Genomic DNA, 24,018 nt, shown 5'->3' with positions numbered 1-24,018 from the left:
AATTAAAATGTTTTCTTGTGCTATTGATTCAATTCCGAAAACATTTATTGAAGCTTTATCACAGACCAGGCGCTCTACTGGGAGGGGGGCGCAGAGTAAGTAAGCAGAAGTATAATGCAAAGTCGACCGTCGACTTCTGCAAGCAGAAGTATAATGAAAAGTTTTATATTTGAAATGCAAACAGAGGGCTTTGGATCCGCACTGGAAGGTGTGTGCGATTGAGTCATCCCGGGGAGATGAAGGCAAATACAGCTGAGCCCTGAAGGATGAAGCCGGATTTGGCCATCAGGAGACAGAAGGAGGAAAGGGGTCGCTGCCCTGCCCTTCCTTGGTCGGTGGCGCCCGCTGCAGCCACCCCTGCGGCCGTGCGACGGGAAGCCAGCTGCCACAGCCTGCTCGCCCTAGGACCTGGCCAGCCCCAGCCTGGCCCCTGAGGAGCCTCTGCCCTTGCTCAGGTTTGATGCAGTGCCTGAAGCAGACAGTGCAGAGCAAGAGGGATGGTGCAGCTCTCGGCAGAGTGCACAGTGGGAGGGGAGGCAGGGCCCCCCCCCCGGCAGGGGGATGGGCGGCTGGGAAGGAGGTGCCTTTTTTAGTGATTGGGCCTACCCCTTCCAAGGGCCTGGGAGGCTGAGCTGTTGCTGTGCATGTGTGATGTTAGACTCAGAGTGTTTTGTGTCTTTATTTTAAAACTGGCTTCTCAGTCTCCTGTGCAATTTTCTGTCATCTCGTTGCCATGGAGAAGTCGGCTGGGGCTGGAAGCTCCTGTCCCTCTCTGTGTCAGCATTTTGGGACCTGCCAGCTGCCTCCCGCCCTCTACAGATGGAGGGGGGCGCAGGACCCCACTTGGGGGTTGGACCCTCTCTCTGCCGGGAGTGGTGCTGCATCTCGATTCCCCTTGGGGTAGGAGTTTCATTCATCTGCGTCCTGACTCAGCAGCTCTGTAGTGACTGTCCCTGCGGGCCAGGCCCAAAGGTGACTGTGGCCGGGGGCACACACATATTCAGGCACCACTCTGCCAACCAGTTCTTTCGCATCATCCCTTTCTTGTCCTGACCCTCAACCTCATTCTTCTGTAGAATTAAAGGACTGTGTTTGCTTCTCCTCCAACCTTTATAACTGCTCATTTAGAATCTCCCTGGAAGTTTCTTATGAGTCTCTGTGCTTCTGGATCCCATTTCCTCTCTGTGGCTCCAGCACCTGGCTCAGGATCTCCGGCAAAAGAAGGGCTCCCCCAGGAAGTATCTGTCCAATGGAATCCTTTCTCAGACTCTCTGGGTGTCTGTCTGTCTTGCCTTTCTTCCTCTCTTCCGAGCCCAGAGGCAGCGTGGGTGGCAGCCTGAGCCAGTGGGAAAGGATGGACTTTGGAACCAGAGAAGTCTGCACTTGAGTTTTGGCACCACCTTTTTCTAGCTGTATGATTTCAAGCAAGTGGCTTTTTCACTTGGAGCCGTAGGCAAACCTAATACTTTCCTTTAAACCTGCATCGCCTGTCAATCGGTAATTGAGTTTGGACATTTTAAAAAATGGCATAGGAAGTTCTGGTGGCCCTTTACCCCTACCGGATGCTCTCCTTGCACACCCATGGGGGACCCAGTGAGTAAAGGGTCCCTGCAGGAGGCCTCAGAGCTGTGTTCTGGCTGTGACCCTGAGGTATGACTTGACTGTTCAAATCTCTTTCCTTCCCAAGGCCTGTTTTCCTATTTGAAAAATTAGGGCATTAGATTACATGATCTTGAAGAGTTCTTTTCACCCTAAAAACCTGAAGATTCAACTTTAAAAGAAAAACCTTGCCACAGCTGGTATGACCATCAGTACCAGTGCCCCTCGGGTGCAGGCTGGCCTCAGCATGACCCCTTCAGCCAGCCTCTCCAGCTACTCTCCCAGGAAGCCCTGGCGTTGGATGCGGAAATCTCTTTTGGATATAAAAGCCCTCTTGAATGCATCATCTCTATCCCACCCCAATCTAGAGGCTAGGCTTGGCTTGCGTCCCAGAACAGTGGAGAACTGCTGAAAGGAGGGTTTTTTTTCCTTCTTCCCCAGTGTTGCTTTTTCCTCAGGACCTGTTGCCTTTCTGAGGCTCTAGCTAGTGAGGATTGTATTTCCTGAGCTACCTGCAAGCCAGGGCTCTGTGCCAGAGGAGTAGAGACACAGGAGGCATCCCTCCACACCCCACCCCGCCCCCGCAGTGTTATGCACAGGCGAAACAAAGCAGAGCCTTCCAGTTCCTGAGAGGCTTGTCCAGCGAGTTTACGTGGTCCTGGCCCCTCTGCCTTGGGCAGACTCTTCCCTTGCAGTGCCCAGTGTCCTTTTCCATAGCATTGAGAGGGTTGGGCCAGGGATCTCAAAGTTCCCTTCCTGCTCTGGCACTTCTGTTCTAAGTGCTATAGCTCAGTGAAGGGGCACTTGTGGTAGGCCTTCTAGTAGAGGGACTTGAGCCAAGCCTTGAAGGCCAGACAAGGATTTGGACTGGCCCAGAAGAAATGGATGAGGGCCTTCCTGACTAGAAGAAATGGAAGGAACATGTATGAGCACGGTCAGAGGCTATAGAGCACAGGTGCGGGTGGGAAGCCCTCCAATCAAAACAGAGGGTTCATGCAGGTCATGAGGAGCAAGAGCGATCTTGGACGAGCTAGCTCTTGCCATCCCTCTGAGGGCCGTCATTCCCAGGGGCACAGGGTAGCAGTGGTACCTAAGGACAGAGAAGCAAACAAGGTGGGATACCTCCCTATCTGAGGGCCCCAGTCTGATGCTTCTCATGACAGAATGGCCTGCACCCAGAAGGCACAAGGGTCAGAGCTAGGAGAGGACACCCCCTCCAGGTCCTTTCCTTCTCACTTCAGCTAGCAGGTTCTTGGTTGGTAGGATCAGGGCAGAGTGTGGAAGAGTAAGTCTTCCCAGGATAGCTGCCCTTCTGCATGGTTTGTTCCTACCCATATGTTTTCTTGAAGTCCAGGTGACAAGAGGGGTATTGTGACTATGTCCTTGGGACTGGATTCTAGATCCATCTACGAGGCTTATGAATCAGAGTCTCACATCCTAGACCTAGCCGTGACGTCCATCCCCCCAGTCCTCTGGCTGAGGCTGACTCCCGTCACCCCTCTGTACCCGCAGCTTCACAGATGCCAGGTCCTCTCAGTGCTGCATCCTTGCTTTCTCTCCTGCCATCTGCCTTCTGCATCCCACCGCTTCTGAGACTGTGGGGTTCGCTCATCCTCTTTCTCGTGGACTTTACCTCTTTCTCCGAGCAGATCTTCCTGTAGCCCCTCCTCCACATTCAGCCAAAGTGCTCCCTAAATGTAATCCGCCGTGACGACAACGACAATGATGATGACTGTTATTATCCAGATTTTGCTTCTGAAGCACAGCTCTAATTCTGCTCCTCCCTTGCTCAAGTCTTAGTGGCTTCCAATGGCTGCTGGATAAAGTCCAAAATCTTTAGTCAGGCGTTTTGAGGATTATATTTCCTGAGCCATCTGCAGTGATATGCCCCCTACCTGTCATTCCAAATTTATTTCTTTCTACTGCCTTTTGCACTGCCTCTCCTTCCACCAAACCGAGCTACCACCATTAGCTCTATAAGCTCCATCTACCTTCCCAGCAAAGCCTTTGTTCACACTGTTCTTCCTGCTTGGAAGGCCCTTCCTCCTCCTCCTCCCTTAACTTTTATTTTTCTGTTGGGAAGTCTCCTCTGGTCACCTAGACTATATATTCCTTAATGGTTCATTCTGTGTCCCTGATGGCATCTACCAAGATAAACTCAATAATTTGTGGGTGTGGGGGGGGGGGGGGGGGGGAGTGACTAGAAGGATCCTGCTTTTGACCAAACTTGAAATTAGGGTCATTGGAATTAGGGGAAGCTTAGTCATCAAGGCCTGTCCAGCAAGGCCTCAATGTCTATGAAATTCGTTGAAGCGATCTGGAAGTTACCTAGTGTCCGTGGGCACATATGCAGTCAACGAGCTCCACATGCTCATGTCTTTTCTATGCTGCGTACAAGCAAATTGGCAGGAAAGGGTAGAAACCTAGGGGAGCCATACTAACTATGGAGTTGGCTCTTGCTGTAGGTCAGGATAGGGATCAACCTTCCAAGGTGTAGGGGCCTATATGATCCTAAGAATATATCCTGGAGGCTATGTATCCTGGAGGGGCTGTTGGGGGTCCTTCAGCAGGAAGGTGAGGGATCTGAGAGCAGGAATCTTAAGGTAATTATTGTAGGACATTCAGATCCCAAGGGGATCCAGTCAGACATCAACAGGGGTTCAGGCCCTTAGGTGGTGAGATGGCAACAGAGTGTAGGCAGAGTGTCAGGGTCTTGACCATCCAGCCAGAATTAACTCAGACCCTCTAGCCTCAGAAACTTTCAATTTAGGGGACACTAGTCCTTTGGCTGGGCATTCCCAATGGGGATCCTCAGGAAGGCTGTCAGAGGGAAATGGGCTCCCTTTCTGGTCAGGATTGACCTGGAAATAGGCATGCCTTTAATTTGGAGACACGTTCTTCTGGTCTTCAGCTCCTATAGGCAGGCAGAACTGGGGGAGGCAATGGCTGACATTTTGCCAGGCCTGAAGGTGAGTCCTGTCTCTCCACTTGGTTCACAGTCAAGCTCACCAGGCCCTTGCCTCCATTTCAAGCTCAGGCCATGATCTAGCCACCTCTGGGCCACTGGTGGGAAAAGTCAATCTCAGGCTGATACTCACTGCCTGTAAATGGCGTGGAATTAGACTAATCAGTGACTCTTAATTCCCCAACAAATGCAAGTGCTGTGCTAATTGCCAGGGTCCACGCAGGCAGATCCCTGGCTGGCAGCATCAAACAAGAGAAGTGGTAATTTGGGGGCTGGAGTGGGGGAGGGCCTGCTTTGTTGGCTGAGCCAGTTAAAAACCGTATTACCCCGAGTGAGCCATAGTGTAGAGAGCCGGGGTCTGGCCTCCCCATCAGCCAACAGCCACTTGAGTGGCCCACAAGTATGTTTGCAAAAGCTGAATCTCAACACCAGTGGAGCAGTTGCTTGTCCATTAATGGGATTTTCTTTTCCTTTGGTTCATCAAGGAAGATTCCACCAGCAGCCTGGCATGGCACTGCCAGGGCAGCTCATGGGGGATAAAGCATCCCGAACCTTGGTGTGCTGTTACTATGGCAACATGGCATTCCAGACTCTCCAGGCAACCTTACTGGCATCTGCTGCTGTGAAATTTTCAGATGGAGAAGGGCCACTGCTCTTTCTCCAGTAGAGACAGAGCAAATTGTGAAGACAGGGAGCCTTGCACCAAGGACCAGGTCTTAAAGGAAAATGCTGTTCCATCGGTATGGAGGCTTCTTGATGAAATGGTATTTAAGCAGTTAAAGCTCTCTGTCCTAGTCTATCAGGGAGAGCCGCAGGGTCAGGAGAGACCTCCTGGAGGAAAAAAGTAAGAGGAGATGGGGAAGAGTAAAGGGGAACAGTATGAACAAAAGCCCAGCTGGGAAAGCAGATGGAGTGAGTAGATGGGATGGGCCGTTTGGTTTGGTGGGAGAAAAGACATTGGTGGAGGTGGACACGTGTCAGCCTTGCCTCTCTGAACTTGCTGCTCTGAGCCCGAAGCAAAGGCCTGACCGTGGCCTCACTCCACCTATTCAGTGGGTGGAGGACACTCTGCCTTCCTTTCCCAAGATCTCTGCACCTCACACCTCACTTCGGGTGGGCATTTCTTTTTCTCTGTTTTGGCTCACAAGTATTTGCCTTATCTCTTGTACCCACTAGAATCATTGAGCCTCTCCAGAAAAGAAGATGCTTGCCTAAGGTATCCAAAATACGGAGGTCACAGAACATAGGGGTTAAGAACTTAGGATCTGGAGGTCGACTGACCTGGCTCCACCATTCAGTTTTCAGGTGAGCCTGACCCTAACCTTCAGGGCTGAATAGGAATTCTGAACATTCCTGCCCACTGGGGTGTGAAGTGAGAGAGTGGAAGTAGTAGCACAGCACTCCCAGAATGTAGGGGGAGCTCAGGAAATGCTAGTTGTTAAGAGATTGGGAATTCCTTAAAAGAAGGGGACTATCTTATTCATCTTTGCTCATTCCTCCTTCTCTTTCCTCATATACATGAACACCCAGGTAGTACTTTACCTGGAATTGGTAGTAGAAGGATGTCTGTTGATTGGATGAATGCTCGGAACAAAGAACTGTCCACATTGATGGGCTGTACACTCCTGTCAAGTGTGTTGAGCTTTGGCGCTGTTTGGTCTCATAGGACTGGGGTCAGACAGGCCCAGCATCCTGTGCAGCTCAGCCTGCAGAATGAAGTGACTTGCCCATTCACGTCTCATATTCAGCTCCCTGTGGCCTGAAACTTTTACTTCCCAGGATTGTTGGTTTCTTGAAGGACAGGAATAGAGTCCTTCAACCTTTGGGCACAATATATGTGGTAACTAATATATAGCTTTATAATATACAAATGTCTGCATTCCCTCTCACACAAACCTTACTATAGCATGGAACTGTCAGGAGTACCACACCCCCATTCAGGGAGGAAGCTGCTGAGGCTCAGTACCGGGGAGTGGGTAGTCCAGAGACACACAGCAGGAAGAGCTGGACCAGGAGCCTGGTCCCGTCCTCTGACTTCAGCTCTGGTGATCCACCAAGGAAAGTTCTTTGGGCCCATATTTCTTCTATGGGACTGAGAGTACTGGGGCGTGATCCCAGCGAAGTAAGGAGCTCTGAGCCTGGAGTCAAAATGCCATGATTTAGGTCACATGACCCATCACTTAGAAGGATGCAGTTGCTAAGTGAGCTGCCTCTCTTCTAGACATGCTTGCTCTCTGATCTTCCTGCCTTGGGTTTATAGTGGTGCTTTGAGAAGTCTGAAACTCTCTAGGGAGGGGGCATTGTTTTCAGCAAATGACGTCTCCATGAGCCACTTCGAGCCCAGCAAGGCGACAGCCTTAGCACATCTAAATGTGTCTGAAATGACAGCCAGGGCATGTTGGGAGGTACGCTCCATTGTCCTGAAGCATTAGCCATCAGAGCTGGAGATTAGTGAAGCTAGTGCCTTGGGTTTATAGGTATGGAAACAGAGGACCTGGGAGGGGCAGTGGCTCACCCAAGCCCACGTGCTGAGTTAGTGGCAGAGCTGGCCCTGCAGTCCTCCAGTAGGCCCATGCTGCCCCCTCCCAGCAGAGCCTGACAGTTGCCCTTGCTCTGAGTGCCTCGTCTGAACTCATTTTAAAGCATCAGATGGGGCAGCCCGGGTGGCTCAGTGGTTTAGCGCTGCCTTCAGTCCAGGGCATGATCCTGGAGACCCGGGATCGAATCCCATGTCGGGCTCCCTGCATTGGAGCCTGCTTCTCTTTCTCTCTTTCTGTCTCTCATGAATAAATAAAATAAAATTTTTTAAAAAATTATAAAGCACCAGGTGAAGACATAAGAGTTTTTGAAAGAACTTTGGATATCAGACAGTATTTTCAACATTTAAAAAAACCCTTTTATTATGAAAGTAATATATGACCAATGAAGAAAGTTTGGATAGTAGAGAAATATTCCACTTAGAAGATCACAAACTGAGTAATGCTCTTAAACCTCAGGAACACCCCTGTTGGGCAACGTGCTGTCTTTTAGATGAAGCTTTCAGGCCAGTGGCACCCCCCAGCCCTGTTACACTCTCCAGAAGTTTAACTGCAGAGAGTAGTAGACTAACATTTACAGAGGCCTCTAAGGACCTTAGTTCTGCGACCTGAGGTGGTTATATATTATACTAAAACCAATAGTAGTTGCAGTGGTGGTTAGTGTCTGAAGAGTCTCCTCCGGGTAACACACCACTTTGTTTGTTTGTTTGTTTGTTTGTGTGTTTAAGGTTGTTTATTTGAAAGAGAGAAAAAGAGCTCACGAGTAGGGGGAGGGGCACAGGGAGAGGGAAAAACAGACACCCCAACATGGGTCTTGATCCCCACAACCCCAAGATCATGACCTGAGCCAAAACCAAGAGTTGTACACTCAACCGACTGAGCCACCCAGGCGCCCCACGCCACTTCTTTATAGGTGCTCTCACTTGATTATTTGACCATTATAAGAATCCTGTAAGGTAGGGGAAAAGGTATTCCTTTCCCATTTTGCAAATGAGAAATTTGAGTCCCAGAGACATTAACTGGCCCAAGATTATGCATCTAGTAAGTAATAGAGCTACTGATTTAAGACGAATACCTGCATAAAGAAAGCAGAAGGCACCTAGTAAATATCTATGAATGAATGTTTGACTTCCCTTCTAGGGAAGATGCTAGAAATCACTGAGTCTAGGAGTTTTCAGACTGTGCTCTGGGAAGCTCTAGGATGCTGTGGAGCCCATGGTGGGTGGTGGGGGGCTGAGCACAAGGGGGCTCTGAGCACATCACCCCTGCTCCAACCACAACAGCTTCAAGTGTTACCTGTTCTATCCCCTGGGAAGTTGAAAACTGTTTAGCTGGTCTTACTCCTACATCAGTGGCTCTCAAACTCTGGCGTTCATCTAACGGCTGGTCTGACAGGGCACCAGAACTCTGGCTTTAACAAGTGCAGATCGTCACCGTCAGGCCATGGCTTGAGGAACAGTGGCCTACTGCCTGGTGCTGGGGAAAGTAAGACCCAGGAAGAAGCAGAGGTAGGCTCGGTCATGCAGCCCATAGGCACATAGGCCCTGCTAGGAGTCTAATCTTCCTGGACCTCAATCCACTGCCCTCCCCCTGTGCCGCCAAGGCAGCAGAGCCAGGAAACAAGTGACACCGTGGAGAATAGCAGAGTGGTTTCCATAGCAATGCTCAGTGGCTTGGGCCTGTCGGGACACCTCAATCACTGATCTGAGCTCTAAGCCACAACTTGTGTGAAGTGTTACCTACTTGTTCCATGCAAGGGGTTTTAGGGGATGGGAGCAGAGTAGGAATGGTACACTTTTATCATGTGCCCTGTGCTGGGGATAGTCCCAAATGTACTAACATCTGGAGCAAGAGAGACCAGACCAAGGAGGGCTGGGAACTGGATCCTGGGCAGCAGCTGGGGAGATGGGGGAGGAAACAAGTGTCAACCATGCGTGCATCACAGTGTGGACTCTGCTGAGCACGCTGCACATCATTCAGGGGTAAAGGAAGGGTGATTGTCATTTACAGATAAAGAAACCAAAGCTCAGAAATACACAGCCGGTAACAGGCAAGGTCAACTCCAAGCCCGTCTGGCTCCATAGCTGCTGAGGAACAACAGTTGTTTCCAAATTCCCTAGCCCATGGAATGAGAACCTGAGATGCATGCTGTCCAGCGGACTCTTCCTGCTTAGGGCAGGGGAACGTCTGCCTGCAGGGGACTGGCTGGGTGCTTGTTCAAAGAGCAAGGACAGGCTTGACCAGGCTGAGAGAGCCAAAGGCTGCATCTGACCAGTCACTAGCTATAACATGTCTCTTCTGCACAACTGAGGCTGCAGGCACTCTACAAACCACACGTGCCTTGGACACAGGCTGCCCTGACTGCCCCCTGCAGACCCCCTCAGCGTTCTGGTGCCCCCTGGGGTGGCCTAACCAGCTCTTTGACTGGGTTTCCCTCTCAAGGGAATGAGCTCCTCCTGGGGCAAGTGACACCTATTCATTCCTAAAACAAATATTTATTGAGCACCTTTCATATACCCATAACTATTCTCAGGGCTGGGGAAGCAGCATTTGAACAAAATGAAATTTTTGCTCTCATGAAGTTTTCCGTTCTAGTGGAGAGACAAGTAAATATGTGATGGGGCAGTGTGTGCTACGAAGGAAAATAAAGCAGTGTCAGGGGACAGCAGGACGGGGTTGAGTGGTCAGGAAAAGTGCTCTGAGAAAATGGCATTTAAACTGAGCCCCGAATGCAGGGGGGTAGGCCTCCATGTGGATTCCTGGAGAGGAGTGTCCCAGGCAGAGGGAGCAGCCGGTGTGAAGGCTGAAGCTGGAAGCCCGACTGGCCAGTTGGGAACAGCAAGGAGGCCACCGTGGCTCTCAGGAGGAATGAATGGGACAGGCGTGGCAGCGGTAGGCATCAGAGAGGTAGCTGGGGCCCAGCTGGTACGGAACCATATAGACCAAGGTCCAAACTTTGGATTTCCTTCTGAGCTGAGATGCCACTGGAAGATTCGCACTCTGGGGACACATGGCTGGCCTCCACCCTAGAGCTTCTAGCCCCCTGGGGGAACAGGGGAAGCTGTTCCTTGGGACCGAGCCCACGGGAGGCAGAGTAGTCCCAGCGAGGGAACAGTCACGTAGGCAGGGAGCCTGGCGGGCCTCCCCAGGCCTCCCCAGCTGCAGTGTGTGGTCTTCTCGGGCCCAGGGCCAGAGGGCCTCTCCGAGCCGCCTCCCTCACAGGCCCTCAGCCTGGGCGGCCTCACATTCCCTGGGAACACGTTTGTTGGGGAGAGTCTGGCGGCAGGGCTGCAGCATTTCTCGCGCGGTGCAGCCCCCCCACCAGGCTCTGGGATTGCTGCTCCTCCTGCTGACACCCGCCCCAGGGAGGTGTCCCCGGCCCCGCAGCCCTGGCCACCACTCACCAGGCTGAGGGGAGGGTGCTGCTTCCCTCCGGACCACGGGGAGAACTTGGGCTGGTGGGTTATAATTACCCAAAAGGGCAGTTTTGCTTTCAAGCATTTTATGTTTTTTTATAAAGTAGGGACATTCACAGAGGACGTTTGTATTTATCAGCCTGTGTAGTGTGCACGCGTCCCCGTCATGCACTCCCACTCAAGAAAATGCAAAAACAAGCTGGACTTCAGCGTGAGGAAGGCACCGAGTCAGGCGCCTTGGAGTCCGAGGCACGCCGATGCCTCCTGAGCTGCCCGCGGCTCACCTGAGAGCTCCGATGGTGTCATTCCCGCACTTGCCCTCTTCTCACTCAGTTCACAGTCCCCCGGGCTCACCAGAAGGGTCTTTGGGACGGGTGTTCATTCATTCATTCATTCATTCATTCGTTCATTCATGTCCAGAACAGAACTCTCGGGTTTTCTCGCCCAGCCCAGCCTCCCCCAGGCTCCTCAGCCTCATAAATGTTAGTGCTGCTGTAGTGAACCCCGCTTCCACTCCCTGGGTCAGACCATCGGCAGGTCCCGGACGCCGTGCTATGAGGGTAGAGGGAATCTGTGGGAACCACGGCCCCAGCCCCCAGCCCCCCCCTGCCCCTGCACACGGGAGCCTCCTGAATGCCTCCCTGGTCTGCCTTTCGCCGCGGCCTTTTCAGGTTAAGTCAGACCTTTCAGTCCCGGCTTAAACCTTCCAGTGGCTTCTCAGCATTCTCCGAAATCAACCCCCAGCTCCTCCGCAGACCTCCCTTGCCTCCTGCCGGCCTCACGCCCACTCCTGGATCCCACCCAGGGACCCCACCCAGGCGCAGCAGCCTCCTCCCTGTGCCCACTTGGGGACTTGGTGCTTGTCGTTGCCCCCGTCCGGAGAGCGCGTCCTCCAGGTGCCCCTGATGGGGCGGGATGTGCCTGTGGCCGGCTCCTTTCACCTTTCAGGTCACAGCTCAGAGGCCACCCTCCTGGAGAGGACTTCCCCACCCCGTCCTCCTCATCCTGTCATTCCACTCTGTTTCTTTATAGCTCTTATCACCAGCTGCATCCCGTCGGCTTGTGCGTCTGCTTGCTTGTTGCTCCCCCTGCAGAACGTGCGGCCCTGGAGGACGCGGCCTGCGTCTTATCCCCGCTCTTCTCCTCCCGCTAGAGCGCGCGTGAGCCTTCGGGTGCTCTGTAACTGTTCCTCCGCTCGTGTGTTCACTCTGCCGCATAAAACCATAAATAAATAGATGGGGCACGGAGCACTTAGGACAGTGAACTCTTCGTCTGATGCTGTAACGGTGGATGCATGTCATCGGGTATTTGTCAAAACCCAGAGAAGAAGGTACAACATTGCCAAGAGGGGCCTCTAATGTAAACTGTGGGCTTTGGGCCGCAATGATGTGTCAAGCTGGGGTCCTCACCTGCAACAAATGTGCCGCTCAGGTGCGGGATGTTGGTTGTGGGGAAGCTGTGCATGTGTGGGGACAGGGAACTTTCTGTACTCTATGCTCCATTTTTCTGTGAACGTGAAACTGCTCTAAAAAAAATCAAGTTTTCTTAAAAGGAAAATAATACATTAATGTAAATTAAAAGGATTAATCCCTTAGGTGTTTTTCCTATTATATTTCCTTCCTTTTTTTTTTTTTTTTTCTTGACTGTCTTGAAGTTCAATAAAAATTTACTATCTGGGGGAAGCCCAGGTGGCTCAGCGCCTTCGACCCAGGGTGTGATCCTGGAGACCCAGGATCGAGTCCCACACTGGGCTCCCTGCATGGAGCCTGCTTCTCCCTCTGCCTGTGTCTCTGCCTCTCTCTCTCTCTCTCTCTCTCTCTCATGAATAAATAAATAAAATCTTAAAAAAAAATTTACGATCTGAAAAAAATAGAGACTCTATTCCCAAAAGGCTTTGATCCTTCTGAAGAACTGGCCACCGCTCTCCCAGGTGCCCCGACCTAGCACGTGTGCTGCCTGAGGGCTGCTCACCGTGTGCCCCGTGCACCGAGCTAAGTGGGCTGCGGCCCCACACGCAGAGAGGATGCTCAGCAGGCATCGAGTGAGTGATGGGAAAGCAAGAGCGATTTCCTTCTCAGGCCTGTTATATCTAGTGGCTTCTCCCTAGAGCCCTATGTTCTGGTCTGCATGTGGATTCTTCTGGCCCCGACTCTGGGTTCCAGAACAGACCTTCTCACCCGCACCCTCACTGCTGCTCTAACTCCCAGCCTCCCCTCCTTGCACACGGGTGGTTCCCAGACAGGCATGGAGAGAACAGCGTCGAGACGCTCGGTCGGTGACCAGGTTCCAGAAATGGCAGGAGTCCCGCTGCCCCTGGTCCCGGAGCTGCATCTGTGCTGGTGCCCCCCAGGATTGCTGTGTTCATTTAATAAGATGATAATTAATGGAGACAACCTGAAAGTTCTGGCCAGGTCCAGAACAGCCGCACACAGGCCAGGCCAGGGGAGACGGCGCAGATTCTCATGCACAGTTTAGGAGTATATGTGGGCTGTGGGCTCAGCAAGAGTCAGCAGACTTGGACTCCAGCGTAGCTAAGGTGACCCCAGGCTTAACTGATAGAATCAGCCTCCGAGACAGGGTGTTCATCTGGCAGAGCGCATGGTCCCTAGAGCCCTTGGCCAGGTCTGGGAATGACCAAGAGAGAGATGATGGCAACCTGGGACCTCCTGAGAGCAGGGTCCTTGGTTGGCTGTGAGGACAGGCCACCAGATTGTACAGGGGATGATACGTCACCTCCAGGGAAGAAATCTTAGAGGATAGGAGAGCTATCCTACACTATGCCACACTTGAAGGAACCGAACTCCAGAGGTGCCAGCCTGTGCCCTTAACGCTCCACCCACCAGGGGCAGACCCCAGCTGGCAGGACCAGGCCGCACGCCAGGCCTGCTCATGTCAGCATCTCTCCTAGCCTGTTTCTTCCTCCACAGAGCGTGATCACAATGCCATCTTCCCAGGGCTGCCCTGTGAAATGGGCTGGGTCGTGCAAAAGCTCTGGCACCATACATGGTCCTAGTAGGGCCTCGACAGGGCACATTGCCTTTTCTGTTCCCTCTCCCGGTGCAGCCGGCAAGCCCAGAAAGCCAGCAGTTCCACAGGGAGCACAGAATTCAGAAAGACAGTCTGTGGGGAGGATTTCAGTTGTTTATAAAACAGGCCAACACGTTTCCACCTCGTAAGTTCTAAATCCATCATTTCTAGCTCCCCGGATCTAAGAATAGTCACCCAGTGGAGCCAACGTGCCGCGTGCCACAGCACGCTCTCTGCGCAGGTGACTGGGGAAATGTAGCCCCAGCAGCCCCAGCACCTCCTACTCCCCAGGGGGGTGGGGGGGTGGCTGGAAGGCTGGCCTCTGCCTCCCCCGGCTTAGCTGTTTCCACACCTCGCCCAGACTCAGTTTTCTTTTCCATGCAGTGTTGATCCTCACCGGGCCGCCCTGACCATCCCATGTGGTGCCGGCAGCGGTGCAGAGGGGCTGCGGAGAGCAGCGGGGAGGTGTGGAGGTGCGGACCTCAGGCCAGTACTGCCCCACTCTGGGCCTCAGTTTCCTCTTATGTAATGGGACAGAAATCGACAAAGAACTGGACAACTTTCTGAGATACGGGGTTTTAAAAGAGGTTCTCAAGCAGCCCCAGCCTGGCAGCCTCAAAATGAGACCTGTGGGGGCAAACCCAGGAATTCAGCACATTTGTCTTTATCATCTGAACCAAGGCTATTGGTCTCTCTGGTCTGAGGGAGCCTGCGTGGAGGCCTGGGGCCTGAGTGGGGATGCCGCGACTCTGCTCTTCGGCCTCCACATTTCTCCGTCTCTCATACACGTCCACGCCTACCCACACCACCACACAAGCTCTCTTCCCAGACTCTGCCCACTGTGGGAGGGCCCGCACCAGCTGGGGGTTGGAGCCTCCAGCGGCAGGCCACCTGCTGCTCTTCCAGGCAGGCTCCCAGCCATTCCAGCCTTCTCCCTGTTAATGAGCGGAGACCGCTCTGCCCGTGGCATCTCCCCACTACATCCACAGGCTCGCTCTTGGCCCTCCAGGAGAGAACAAGGCAGCTCCATTCTCTTGCTTAGCCATTCGTTCATTCGTTCACTCGTTCATAGGTTTATTCCAACAGGTATTAAGTACTAATATACGCTAAGCAAGGTTTAGGCGCTGGGGCACAACAGCATACAAAACAATCCCTGCTTTCAAAGAGCTGTGTTCTAGTCAGGAGAGAGAGAGAGATAATGATCAGTAAAAATACATTTATAAAGGAAAATAAAGCAGATGAGAAGACAGAGGTGGAGGGGGTGTAGATAGCCATTTCACACAGAGTTGTCAGATAAGGTGACGTTAGAACGTGAGGGAGGGAACCTGTAGTTATCAGGGGCGAGAGCATTCCAGACAGCAGGAACAGCAAGTGCAAAGGCCCTGAGGCGAGTACTGTTTGAGGAACAGGAAGTCAGTGCAGCTATGGCCACGTTAGCAGGATAGAACACACGGGCCTCAGGTCAGAGAGGAGCTGCTGTTTATGTGAGTAAACGGAGAAGCCACTGGAGGATTCTGAGCAGAGCAGTGCCGAGTCTGACTTAGGTTTTAACAGGATCACTGGGGCTCTGTGCGGAGGACAGACAACGGAGCGGCGAGAAAGGCACGCGGAGGCCGCACGAAGCCCTCCCAGAGTTGCAGCGCGAGGCGAGGGGACGGGGCTGGCAGGAAGCGGCGGGGTCCTGGCTGTGTTCTGACCTTACCCTCCTGAATCCCTTCCTCCCCCGCCCGCCTCTTTCTTCCGCGTGGACACGCAGCGCTCCTCGTGGCCCTCAGCCTTCACCCCCAGGGCCTTCCCGGTGCGCAGGGCCCGTAGGCCAGCCTGCCTCCTCTCCCAGCCCTCCCTGGGGCCACGGGGGCCACAAGCCCAGAACGCCGCCAGAGTGATTCTGTGGGCGACCAGCCCCACTTTCTGATTGTGCAGTGGCTTCTTCCCGCTGCCTCAGCTCTTGCCTGAGGGCGTCATTGGCCTCTTGCCCCAGCGGCCCGGAGGGGCCACTGTCCTCCGGCCGCTCTCTGTAGGAGCTGCCCCTGTCCTGGGAGTGACGGGGAGAGAGACTTGCAGCTCCCTGCTCTTGACGCCTGTGGCCGGGGCGGCTCTGTACAGGCCAGCAGCCAGGCACAGGACCCGGGTTGATGGCACCCGGTTTCAGCGTCATGTGTGCATGTGGGCCCCTCCCGGCTGTTCTCCAGACAGAAGAGCGGCTCAGAAAGGCCGTGGGCAGGGCACAGGTCCACATGTGCTACGTCCCCTCGCCTGTCCCGTGTGCCCTGTTCTCAGCACCCCACCCCATCGGCTCACTGCCTGGTGAGACAAGTGCAAATGTAAATTTGTGAGGTCTTTGGAGACGAGGTGACCTGTTAGTTACCGGACTTCTTTGCCCACATTCCTCCCTCCGTCCTCCGCCTACCAGAGGCAGGAGAGGCAGGGCCTTCCCGACCCCCTGAGGCCTGGGCTAGAGAAGACTGTATATGAACAGGAGAGGCCCGGGGTCACACTGCCCAGGTTGGACTCCAGCTGGGTCTGAACTCAACCAGCTCTGTTACCTTGAGTGGTTCATGCCATCCCTCTGGAAAGTGGGGATGACGGTAGATTGTACCCTCACAGGGGGGATTCAGTGAATTCAGTATTCATCACGGGGCCCGGCATACACTAAGCATTTGGTGGTTTTATGCCATTTCATGTGGTTTGGCAGTAGGGAATGAGCCTGAGACTCGGGAGTCATGGATTCGAGTCCTGCTCAGAGTGGCTGTGTGACTGTGAACAAGTTATTTCACCCCGCTGAGCCTAGTTACTGCATCTGTAAAACGGAGTTTGTAACACCTTCAAGGTTGCTCTGGGGATTAAGTGCCATTTGTGTGAAATTGGGAAGCACCATCCTGAGGGGGCAGCCATCATCCTTGTGGCTTGAGATGGCAGGTAGGGCTCCAGCCACCACACAGATTCCCAGTGGCAAAGGGTGCATGCCATCCGTCTTTGAAGGCAGGGTGCTGTAAGCTGTTACAGAACATTCTGGCTTCCATCCTATTGGCCATACCCAGCTGCAAGAGAGGTTGGGAAATGTAGTCTTCACTGTGTGGTTCCAAATGAAGCTTTACCACACGTGCTTTGTCACATGCTCAGGTGTTTGCCCCTCTTCAGCATGGCCCTCCAGCAGAAATGCGGCCTCCTCCCTAGCACTGGGCTATAATCCCGGCACCATAAGGCCCTGTAAGGACCCAGGTTGCCAAGAAGCTCAGGCAGGTGCCACAAGGCCTGAACAGATTTGAGTATTGTGTCCAGCCTGTGCCAGGACCCTGCCAGTCCCTAGGTTCCGCTGCCTGCAGGGCTCCTAGGCTGACGCAAGTGTGGTGGGCCACCAGCCCATCACTTGTCACAGCGTAGATGGATCAGGCCAACTCCATTGAGCCCCATGAGGCTAGGGAGTCCCCCCAGGAACTGTCGTCTTTCCACCCAAGGCCCAGCCATGTGCCTCGGGGCCAGTATCACAGATCTGGATCAATCAGGTGGGTTTCACTTCCCCAAGGACCTGGTGAGCGCCAGGCGTGCTGCAGAGAGCCCTCCGTAAGGCCAGGAATCATCCGCAACCTACCTGTTTTGAAAACTGCGCGTTCCATATTCCGGTTAGCCTAGGGAGAGGCCTACCGTAGGCTACCCCCCCTTCTTCTCACCTCTTCGTGAGAATAGCCTGCACAGCAGCAGCGTGCGGAATCCAGAGGGTCTTCCCATCCTCACGGTGCCGCTGAAAAGGCGGCCCTAAGTGAGGCTGGAGGGGGATAAAGGGAACCCATTCTAAACTGCTGGGGGGGCTCAGTACCCATTCTAAACTGCTGGGGGGGCTCAGTACGTCAAGGTGTCGTCCGTTCAGGGGCCAGTCCTTCATTTTTAAAGTTCAGCAGCCTGGTTTCTTCCTATAGAAAGTGTGTTTAAAGCATTCAGAAACCCTCAGCTTCTTGTCATTCCAGCCTGGGCCTTCCCATCTGCTTTGACACTGGCCTGGCCTTCCTCGCCGTTCCCCCCTCTCCCCGTGGTGTGCCTCATACATGGGCAGGAGCTGTCACCAAGTGTCAGGCACTGTGCTGGGTCTTTGAATATGTCAACTCATGCCGTGCTCCCCCCGGCAACCCAGCGATGCAGACGGGAACAGGAGTGCCATTGTCACACAGATGTTTGGGAGTGTGGGACCCAGGACAGCACTGCCCAGTCTGCGGTGAACAGCGTATGTTGACACATGTCCGCCAGGGGCCAGCAAGGTCCGACCCGCAGGCCAAAGCCGGCCTTCGGCCTGTTGTGCTTGGCCTCGCGAGCTAGGAATGGTTTCGAAAGGGTTATGATAGAGAAGAAGAATACGCAACGGAAACCAAATGAGGCTCTCAAACCTCAAATATTTACTATCTGCCTTTTTAGAATAAATTTGGCAAGCCCTGGTATGTAATATGCAGAGCTGGTACGGATTCTGGAGCCACACCGCCTGCCTCCTGGCGCCTCTGCGTCATCATCTATGAAATGAGGATCATCTATGAAGCATGGCCTCACAGGGCTGCTGGAGTTAAACGAGATAAAGAACCTAAAACGCCCAACTTCCAGTAGGCTTCTTGGGAAGTACTGGGGGAGGACATCTCCGGCCCCTTGCCAGGCTTCTCGACCCAGTGGGCATGAGAGGCCTGGCTCGAGGCCTCTGGCTCCCCGGCCCCTCGGAGCGCGCTTCCTTGGGCGGAGGAGAGGGCCCTGCCAGCTGCCCGTCGTGCCGCGTCCTGCCGGCCGCCCAGCGCTGCCTTCCTCCCACCGCCGCTCCCGCTGACCGTCAGCTGGTGCCGCTCACCAGGGCCGGGCACCAAGCCCACGCCAGGTGCCGGGCCGGGCCCGCAGGTCCCGAGCCGCGTCCGCCCCCCGCCCCGGGCCTCGCACCCACCTGGCCGACGGGGCCTGTGACTGTCGGAGCCGCAGCCTGGGGCCCGTCCTCTCTGCGTGCACTTCCTTCGCTCGTGGGCCAAACAGGGGGACATCTGTGTTTCCCCAAACCCAAGCTTTTGGCCGGTGACTGCCTTCCTACTAGGGACAAGGAAAAGGAAGGGTAATCCCGGGCCAGCCAGCCTCTCCCTGTGACAAAGTGGTCTGTGAAACAGATTTTCAGTGGATACAGAATGAAATGGAGAGATTTTAAAAAATAAATAAAACCATCGAAAAATCAAAAAAGAGTATTTCCTGATCCGGATAGGGATGGGTTTTCAATTCTTAGAAGCAGTAGAAGAAAGTATAAAAGATCAATGTATTTTACTACAAAGAACCATAAGGCTTATGTTTTCTATCAAAAGACCCAAAACAAAATTTTAAGTCAGACCGAGAAAAAAACATTTATGCCAGCTATGGCAGAGAAAGAATTTAATATTTTAGGAATTAATATTCCTAAAATAAAAATCTTTAAAACAAGAAGGCTCTTAACAGACAATAAGAACAAGTATTTATATAATACTACGTGCCAGGCACCATTCTAAGTATTTTATACATACTTACTCATTTAATGGTTGTAAACAACTTTATGGTGACAGTGCTGTTGTCCCCAATTAACAGATGAAGGACATGAGGCACAGAAATGCTAAGTAACTTGCCCAGCGTGACTCAGCTAATAAATAAAGGAACTGGGATTTGAACCCCGACCACCTGTCTCTTGGGTCTGACACTTAAAGCCTTCTTTCTGTACTAAACAGGAAAAAGATATGAAGCAGACAGTATACAAAAGAGGAAATACAAATATTTGAGAAACATAAGAATTATTTTTCAGTTTTGATGGCAGTGAAAGACCAATAAAAACAGTGATATATCTTTTCTGTCTTCAAACTAGAGAAGATTTCTAAACGGTAGAATAAGCAATAAATACTGGCAATGCTGGAGTAAAATGGAGACTTCCACAGGTTGCTGTAGTTGTATTCAGGTGGCCTTTCTGAGAAAATACTGTGGAAGCACTCAGAGCAGTACTCGGGAATCTCAAAAACGTCCATGCCCATTGACGAGGAATTCCCGTTCTAAGAATCTAGTTTGAGAAAGCAATTAGATGGACAAAGATCGATGTGCAACGATGTTCACAGGAATATTATTCCAAATAATGAAAAATTAGAAACAACCTATGTATCTGGTAATAGGATACAGGTTAAGGAAACTGTTGAGTCTCCGCAATGGACAATTTAGACAATCATCTGAAAGAAATGTGTTTAACAAAAGATACCATAAGCAAAGCGAAGAGACATAACCATGGACTTTTGGGAAAAGACGCTTAAAATGCAGAGCACAGTGAAGAATTGTGTAAATAAAAGAATACACAAAGAAAACGTACAGATCGGCGAGAAAAAGGCAAACAACCAAAGAGGAAAACAGGCAAAGAATGTACAGAGGCGGTTCATAAGAGGTGACTCGGTACAGTCCCTCTCACTAGCAGTCAGAGAAACGCAGATTCATTCATCGTACGGATCAGCTGTTGGGGCTGGAGGGGAGGACAGTAATTAGGCCATACCGAAAATCCCAACAGGAGACTCCACAGCCTCACACTTGTAGGGACCCACCCTTCACAAGCACTGCTTTGTACAAGGAGACGTGCTCAAGAGTGTTCACGGTAGTGCTGCTTACAATAGCAGCAATATTACTATCATTGTATAATATTCTTGCACATCATATATTGCGTAATCATATATTATATTGCATAATAAAATAGCGGCAGTTATTACCACGAGAGAGCTATCCATCGGGAGGGAGGCGGATAAGTAAAAATCTGATTTCTCCCATCCCAGGATACTACGCGCCGTTAAAATAAACGAACTAGACCTGTAACTATCAGCTCGGATAAATTTCCAAAAGCAAAGCTGAGTGTAAAGAACAAGTATAAAAAAAGATATTTCAGTGATGCTATTTATGTAAATCTTTAAAACAAACTAAAAACATTACACAGTATTTAAGGACACATAGGTAAAAAGTATAAAACCAGCCTGGCAGTAATGAATACCAGCTTCAAAACAGTGGCTCTTTCCCGGGAGAAGAAGTGGCTGGAGGGCAAGAGTGGGAAGCAGGGCTTAGTCTGTATTTTTATGATCGATCTTTTTTTTTTTTTTTTCTTTTTAAGGGAAGGGTTGAAGCAGATACAGTAAAATGATGACTAATGTTCTGGATCTGGCTGGGGTAATGTGTCTTGTCTGTTAAATTATTTTTTGTACCTTTCTGTGGGTTGAACTACAAAATTTCAAACAAGTTATTTTTAACTTACTTTTTGAATAATTTACAGTTCTGTGGATAAATATTTGTGTTACAATAGTAAGGGACAAAAGCAGGACAAAACATACACAAGTATTTACAAATTTCACCAATTAAAGATCTCTAAAGAGATTATCTAAAATATTCATACTAATGGCAAGACTCAAAGTCTGCTTTTTCTTTACACTCATCCATATTTTCCATTTTTTGTCATGAAGATTAGCATTCGTTTAATAAACTGGACAGGAAAGTTTTTCAATGACTGCAGAAAAACGTGAGTGAATTTGGCCCTAGGAAAGGGTCTAAAAGCTAGAAAGAGGGTGCTGTGATGGGGCATGGGCATCACAGGCTGTCAGAAATCTGCACTCAAATGCTGGCCTGGAGACTCCCTGGCTCTGTGACTGAGTCCATTCGATCTTTTCCCCATTAGTGAGCCTTTATTGAGCACCAGCTGTGTACCGGGCTAGGGATACAGCAGTGAACAGAACATACACGGTCCTTCCCACCCCTGTAGAGCAGATAGTCTAGTGAGAGGGAACAGTACGTGCACCATCCCTGTGAGGGGAAAGTCCAAGGGTGATAAGAAGCACCTGAGTTGGATTGGGAGGCCCAGTACAGAGAGGGCCTGGAGAGAAGAGAAGACCCTGCAAGGCGTATGTAAGGAAGTGAAAGAAGGCAGGGGTTCTGGAATGCAGTGGGGTGGAGAGGAGTTGGGTAAGGGGAGGCCAGCAAGGCAGTCAGGAGCCAGAGCTCACTCAGGGCCTCTCAGGCCGCGGAAAGGCCTTTATGAGGATGTGGGAAGCACTGAAGGCTTTTGAGCGGGGGAGCCATGCAACAAACCTGGGTTGTCAGAGGTGACCAAGACGCTCCTCCATCCTTGAAGGTTGGGGTGGGTGGTGAGCAGCCCGTTGGCCCGTTGGCTGTCGGCATGGCTCACCGAGTAGGAGAGTGGTGTTGGGATCAGGGGATGGCGCAGATGGAGAGACGGGGAAGGATTTGAAGTATTTCGAGGCAGAGTTGGCGGGCCTTGGACGATGGTGGGTGGAGGCTGCTGGTAGACGAGGTTAGAGTGAGGGAGGGGCTGAGGAGGAAGGTCAGGGGGGTTGGCGGGAGAGGGAGACCCTGAAAAGGCTGTGGGGGGCAGGGTGGCAGCAGGGGTAGTGAGCTCGCCACCAAGCGTGGTTGAGCTTCGGTGTCTTCACCTGTAAACGGGGTTTATGGTCTCCCGGGCTCCCAGGGTGAGCGTTGCAGCGCTGTTCTCAAAACCTCTTCTAGAACAGTCTTCTCTCTCTTACACAGGAGGGACGTGTTACTCTTGGGGCTGGAACGAGCATGGCATGTGCGGGGATGGCTCCGAAGCCAACGTCTGGGCCCCGAAGCCCGTGGAGGCTCTGCGGTCGTCACGGGGACTCCTCGTGGGCTGTGGGGCTGGCCACTCCCTGGCCCTCTGCCAGCCGCCAGCCCGCCCTGAGTTGGACCAGCGCCCCAAGGCCACCAGCTCTTCCCCAGATGCCACTGAGGACACTGAATCTCAGGAAGCCACGGACAAAGAGAGAGAAAGTGGAAGGAAAGACAACCAGAAACTTCTACCCAAAGTCAATCTGGCAGGTCCAGAAATGGGGGGCTTGTAACAGAGGCCGTTTAATAAAGTGACTTTTCCCACCCAAAGTGTTCCCAGAGAATTGCTTGGTCAGCTGGTGGGGCTGGCCTGAGAAGGGCTCCGGAGGTACTGTGGTTGGGCTGACCACGGGCCAGAATGATGGGAGGCTGTCTGGCCAGTGTCTGGGGTTCAAGGACACAGACATCCCTTCCGCCCAGCAGATGGGAACAAGTCTCCCCACGAGGGCAATAGCAAGAACCCAAGTTGGTTGCATGGCTGGGGAATCTGGTCTCTGAGCAACATTCAAACTGCCATTGCCAAGGACATGGAAACCAGCAGGTTCCAGCCTGTCTTTCCCTGTGGGGACAGAGAACCCAGCCCAGCACCCATGGCTGTCACGGTCCAGCAGCCTTCGAGTCTCAGCACATTAGTTTGCTGGTTTGAGGAGGTCGGGGTGTCCTGGTCAGGCAAGCGGGCACTTGGACAGGAAGGAGTTCTTATCTTGGTGACTAGGTGAAGGGAGAAGGTTCTGGATGGAGGGTTGGAAGGAAGTGGAGATGAGTGAGGGGGAAAGAGACAAGACTTCTGGGAAGACCTAGCGGAGGGGACGCTGGGGACAGACCAGGGAATCTAGAACCAGAAGACTGGTGTCTTCATGCGAGCCAGACAGGACCCTGGATCCACCAAGCTATATAGCTTCAGGTGAGGGGCAGGGGGAGTCTGACCCTAATTAACCCCTGACATCTGCCCTTGCCTCTGCAGGAAGGGGCTTCAGGTAAAATGGGGACAGGCCAGACCACTGGCCCCAGGCTTCCCTAGGTGGTGGCTGTGGCTTTGGGGGACAGAGCGCCTGTCTCTCTGCTATGACTGGTAGCAGGCCTTTGGCCAGAGGGCCTCAGAAAATGGCTTTCCCCTGGAGACTGTGTGGCAGTGTCCCCAGCTTGCTGGCCCAGTCTGTGGCCCACTCCACACCACCTCCCCTCGGCGACTCAGGAGAGGATTGGGTCCCTGAGGGCCAGACTTCAGGAAGTTACAAAACCCCAGGACCTCAGAGCAGAGGACCTGTCATGACCTCCTAGCCTAGTGACCTTCAAAGTGCATTTGTTAGAGCCCTGGAAGTCTCCCGAGAATTCAGAGGCCACCGTGGGCTATGGGCAAAGGAAAGCCACCTGGACAGAGGTCCGGGTCCCCAACCCTCCACCTTACTCACAGCAGCTTTATTTTCATCTACATTATATACTGGGCTTCACAGAAGCTTTCACTTGACAAGGGGTCCTTGAGAAAGTTTGGAAACCACTGGTCTTACCCAACATTTCCATTTTTCATTTGGGAAAACAGAGGGGAAAGGACAAAAGGGGAAACAAAAGGGGAAAGGACCACACACCTCACTCCTGGCCCTGGGTCCTGATCGGGAGGTGACCCATCCAGAGCCTCGAACCAGACCAGGGGGGCCAGACAAGAGGCAACCCTGGGACCAGGAGTGGGTTTAGCTCCATGGAGTAGGGCCGAGGACCACCCTGAGCTCCCCGGGCCTGAGCCTGGGCACCACCCGCAGCCACTGGCTGACCGTGAACCAGTGAGTGGAGGCCTGTTCCCAATGCTGCATCCTGGGAACGGCACCACCGGCCAGCGAGG

The 24,018-nt window shown here is 52.5% G+C and overlaps 1 protein-coding gene across 6 annotated transcripts in view; it reads left to right on the top strand.

Annotated features, from left to right (window-relative positions):
* SERGEF (secretion regulating guanine nucleotide exchange factor) overlaps positions 1–22,451 on the top strand; it is a 219,416-nt gene extending 196,965 nt beyond the window's left edge. For 3 of the 6 annotated variants that reach the window (XM_038569187.1, XM_038569188.1, XM_038569186.1), the window contains one exon: positions 22,083–22,451. In XM_038569187.1, coding sequence (XP_038425115.1) covers positions 22,083–22,414 — 332 coding nt within the window. In that variant the 3' untranslated portion in view covers positions 22,415–22,451. Of the gene's footprint in view, positions 1–184; positions 456–11,549; positions 12,054–22,082 lie in introns of those variants that run through there. The other 3 variants (XR_005375800.1, XM_038569189.1, XM_038569190.1) reach the window with 3 other exon arrangements.
* Positions 22,452–24,018: the final 1,567 nt, after the last annotated feature.

This window comes from Canis lupus, chromosome 21 (genome assembly GCF_011100685.1).
Source record: "Canis lupus familiaris isolate Mischka breed German Shepherd chromosome 21, alternate assembly UU_Cfam_GSD_1.0, whole genome shotgun sequence".
NCBI lineage: Eukaryota > Metazoa > Chordata > Mammalia > Carnivora > Canidae > Canis > Canis lupus.
Note: the sequence above shows the minus strand (reverse complement) of the source record. Positions and strands in the feature narration are given on the sequence as shown.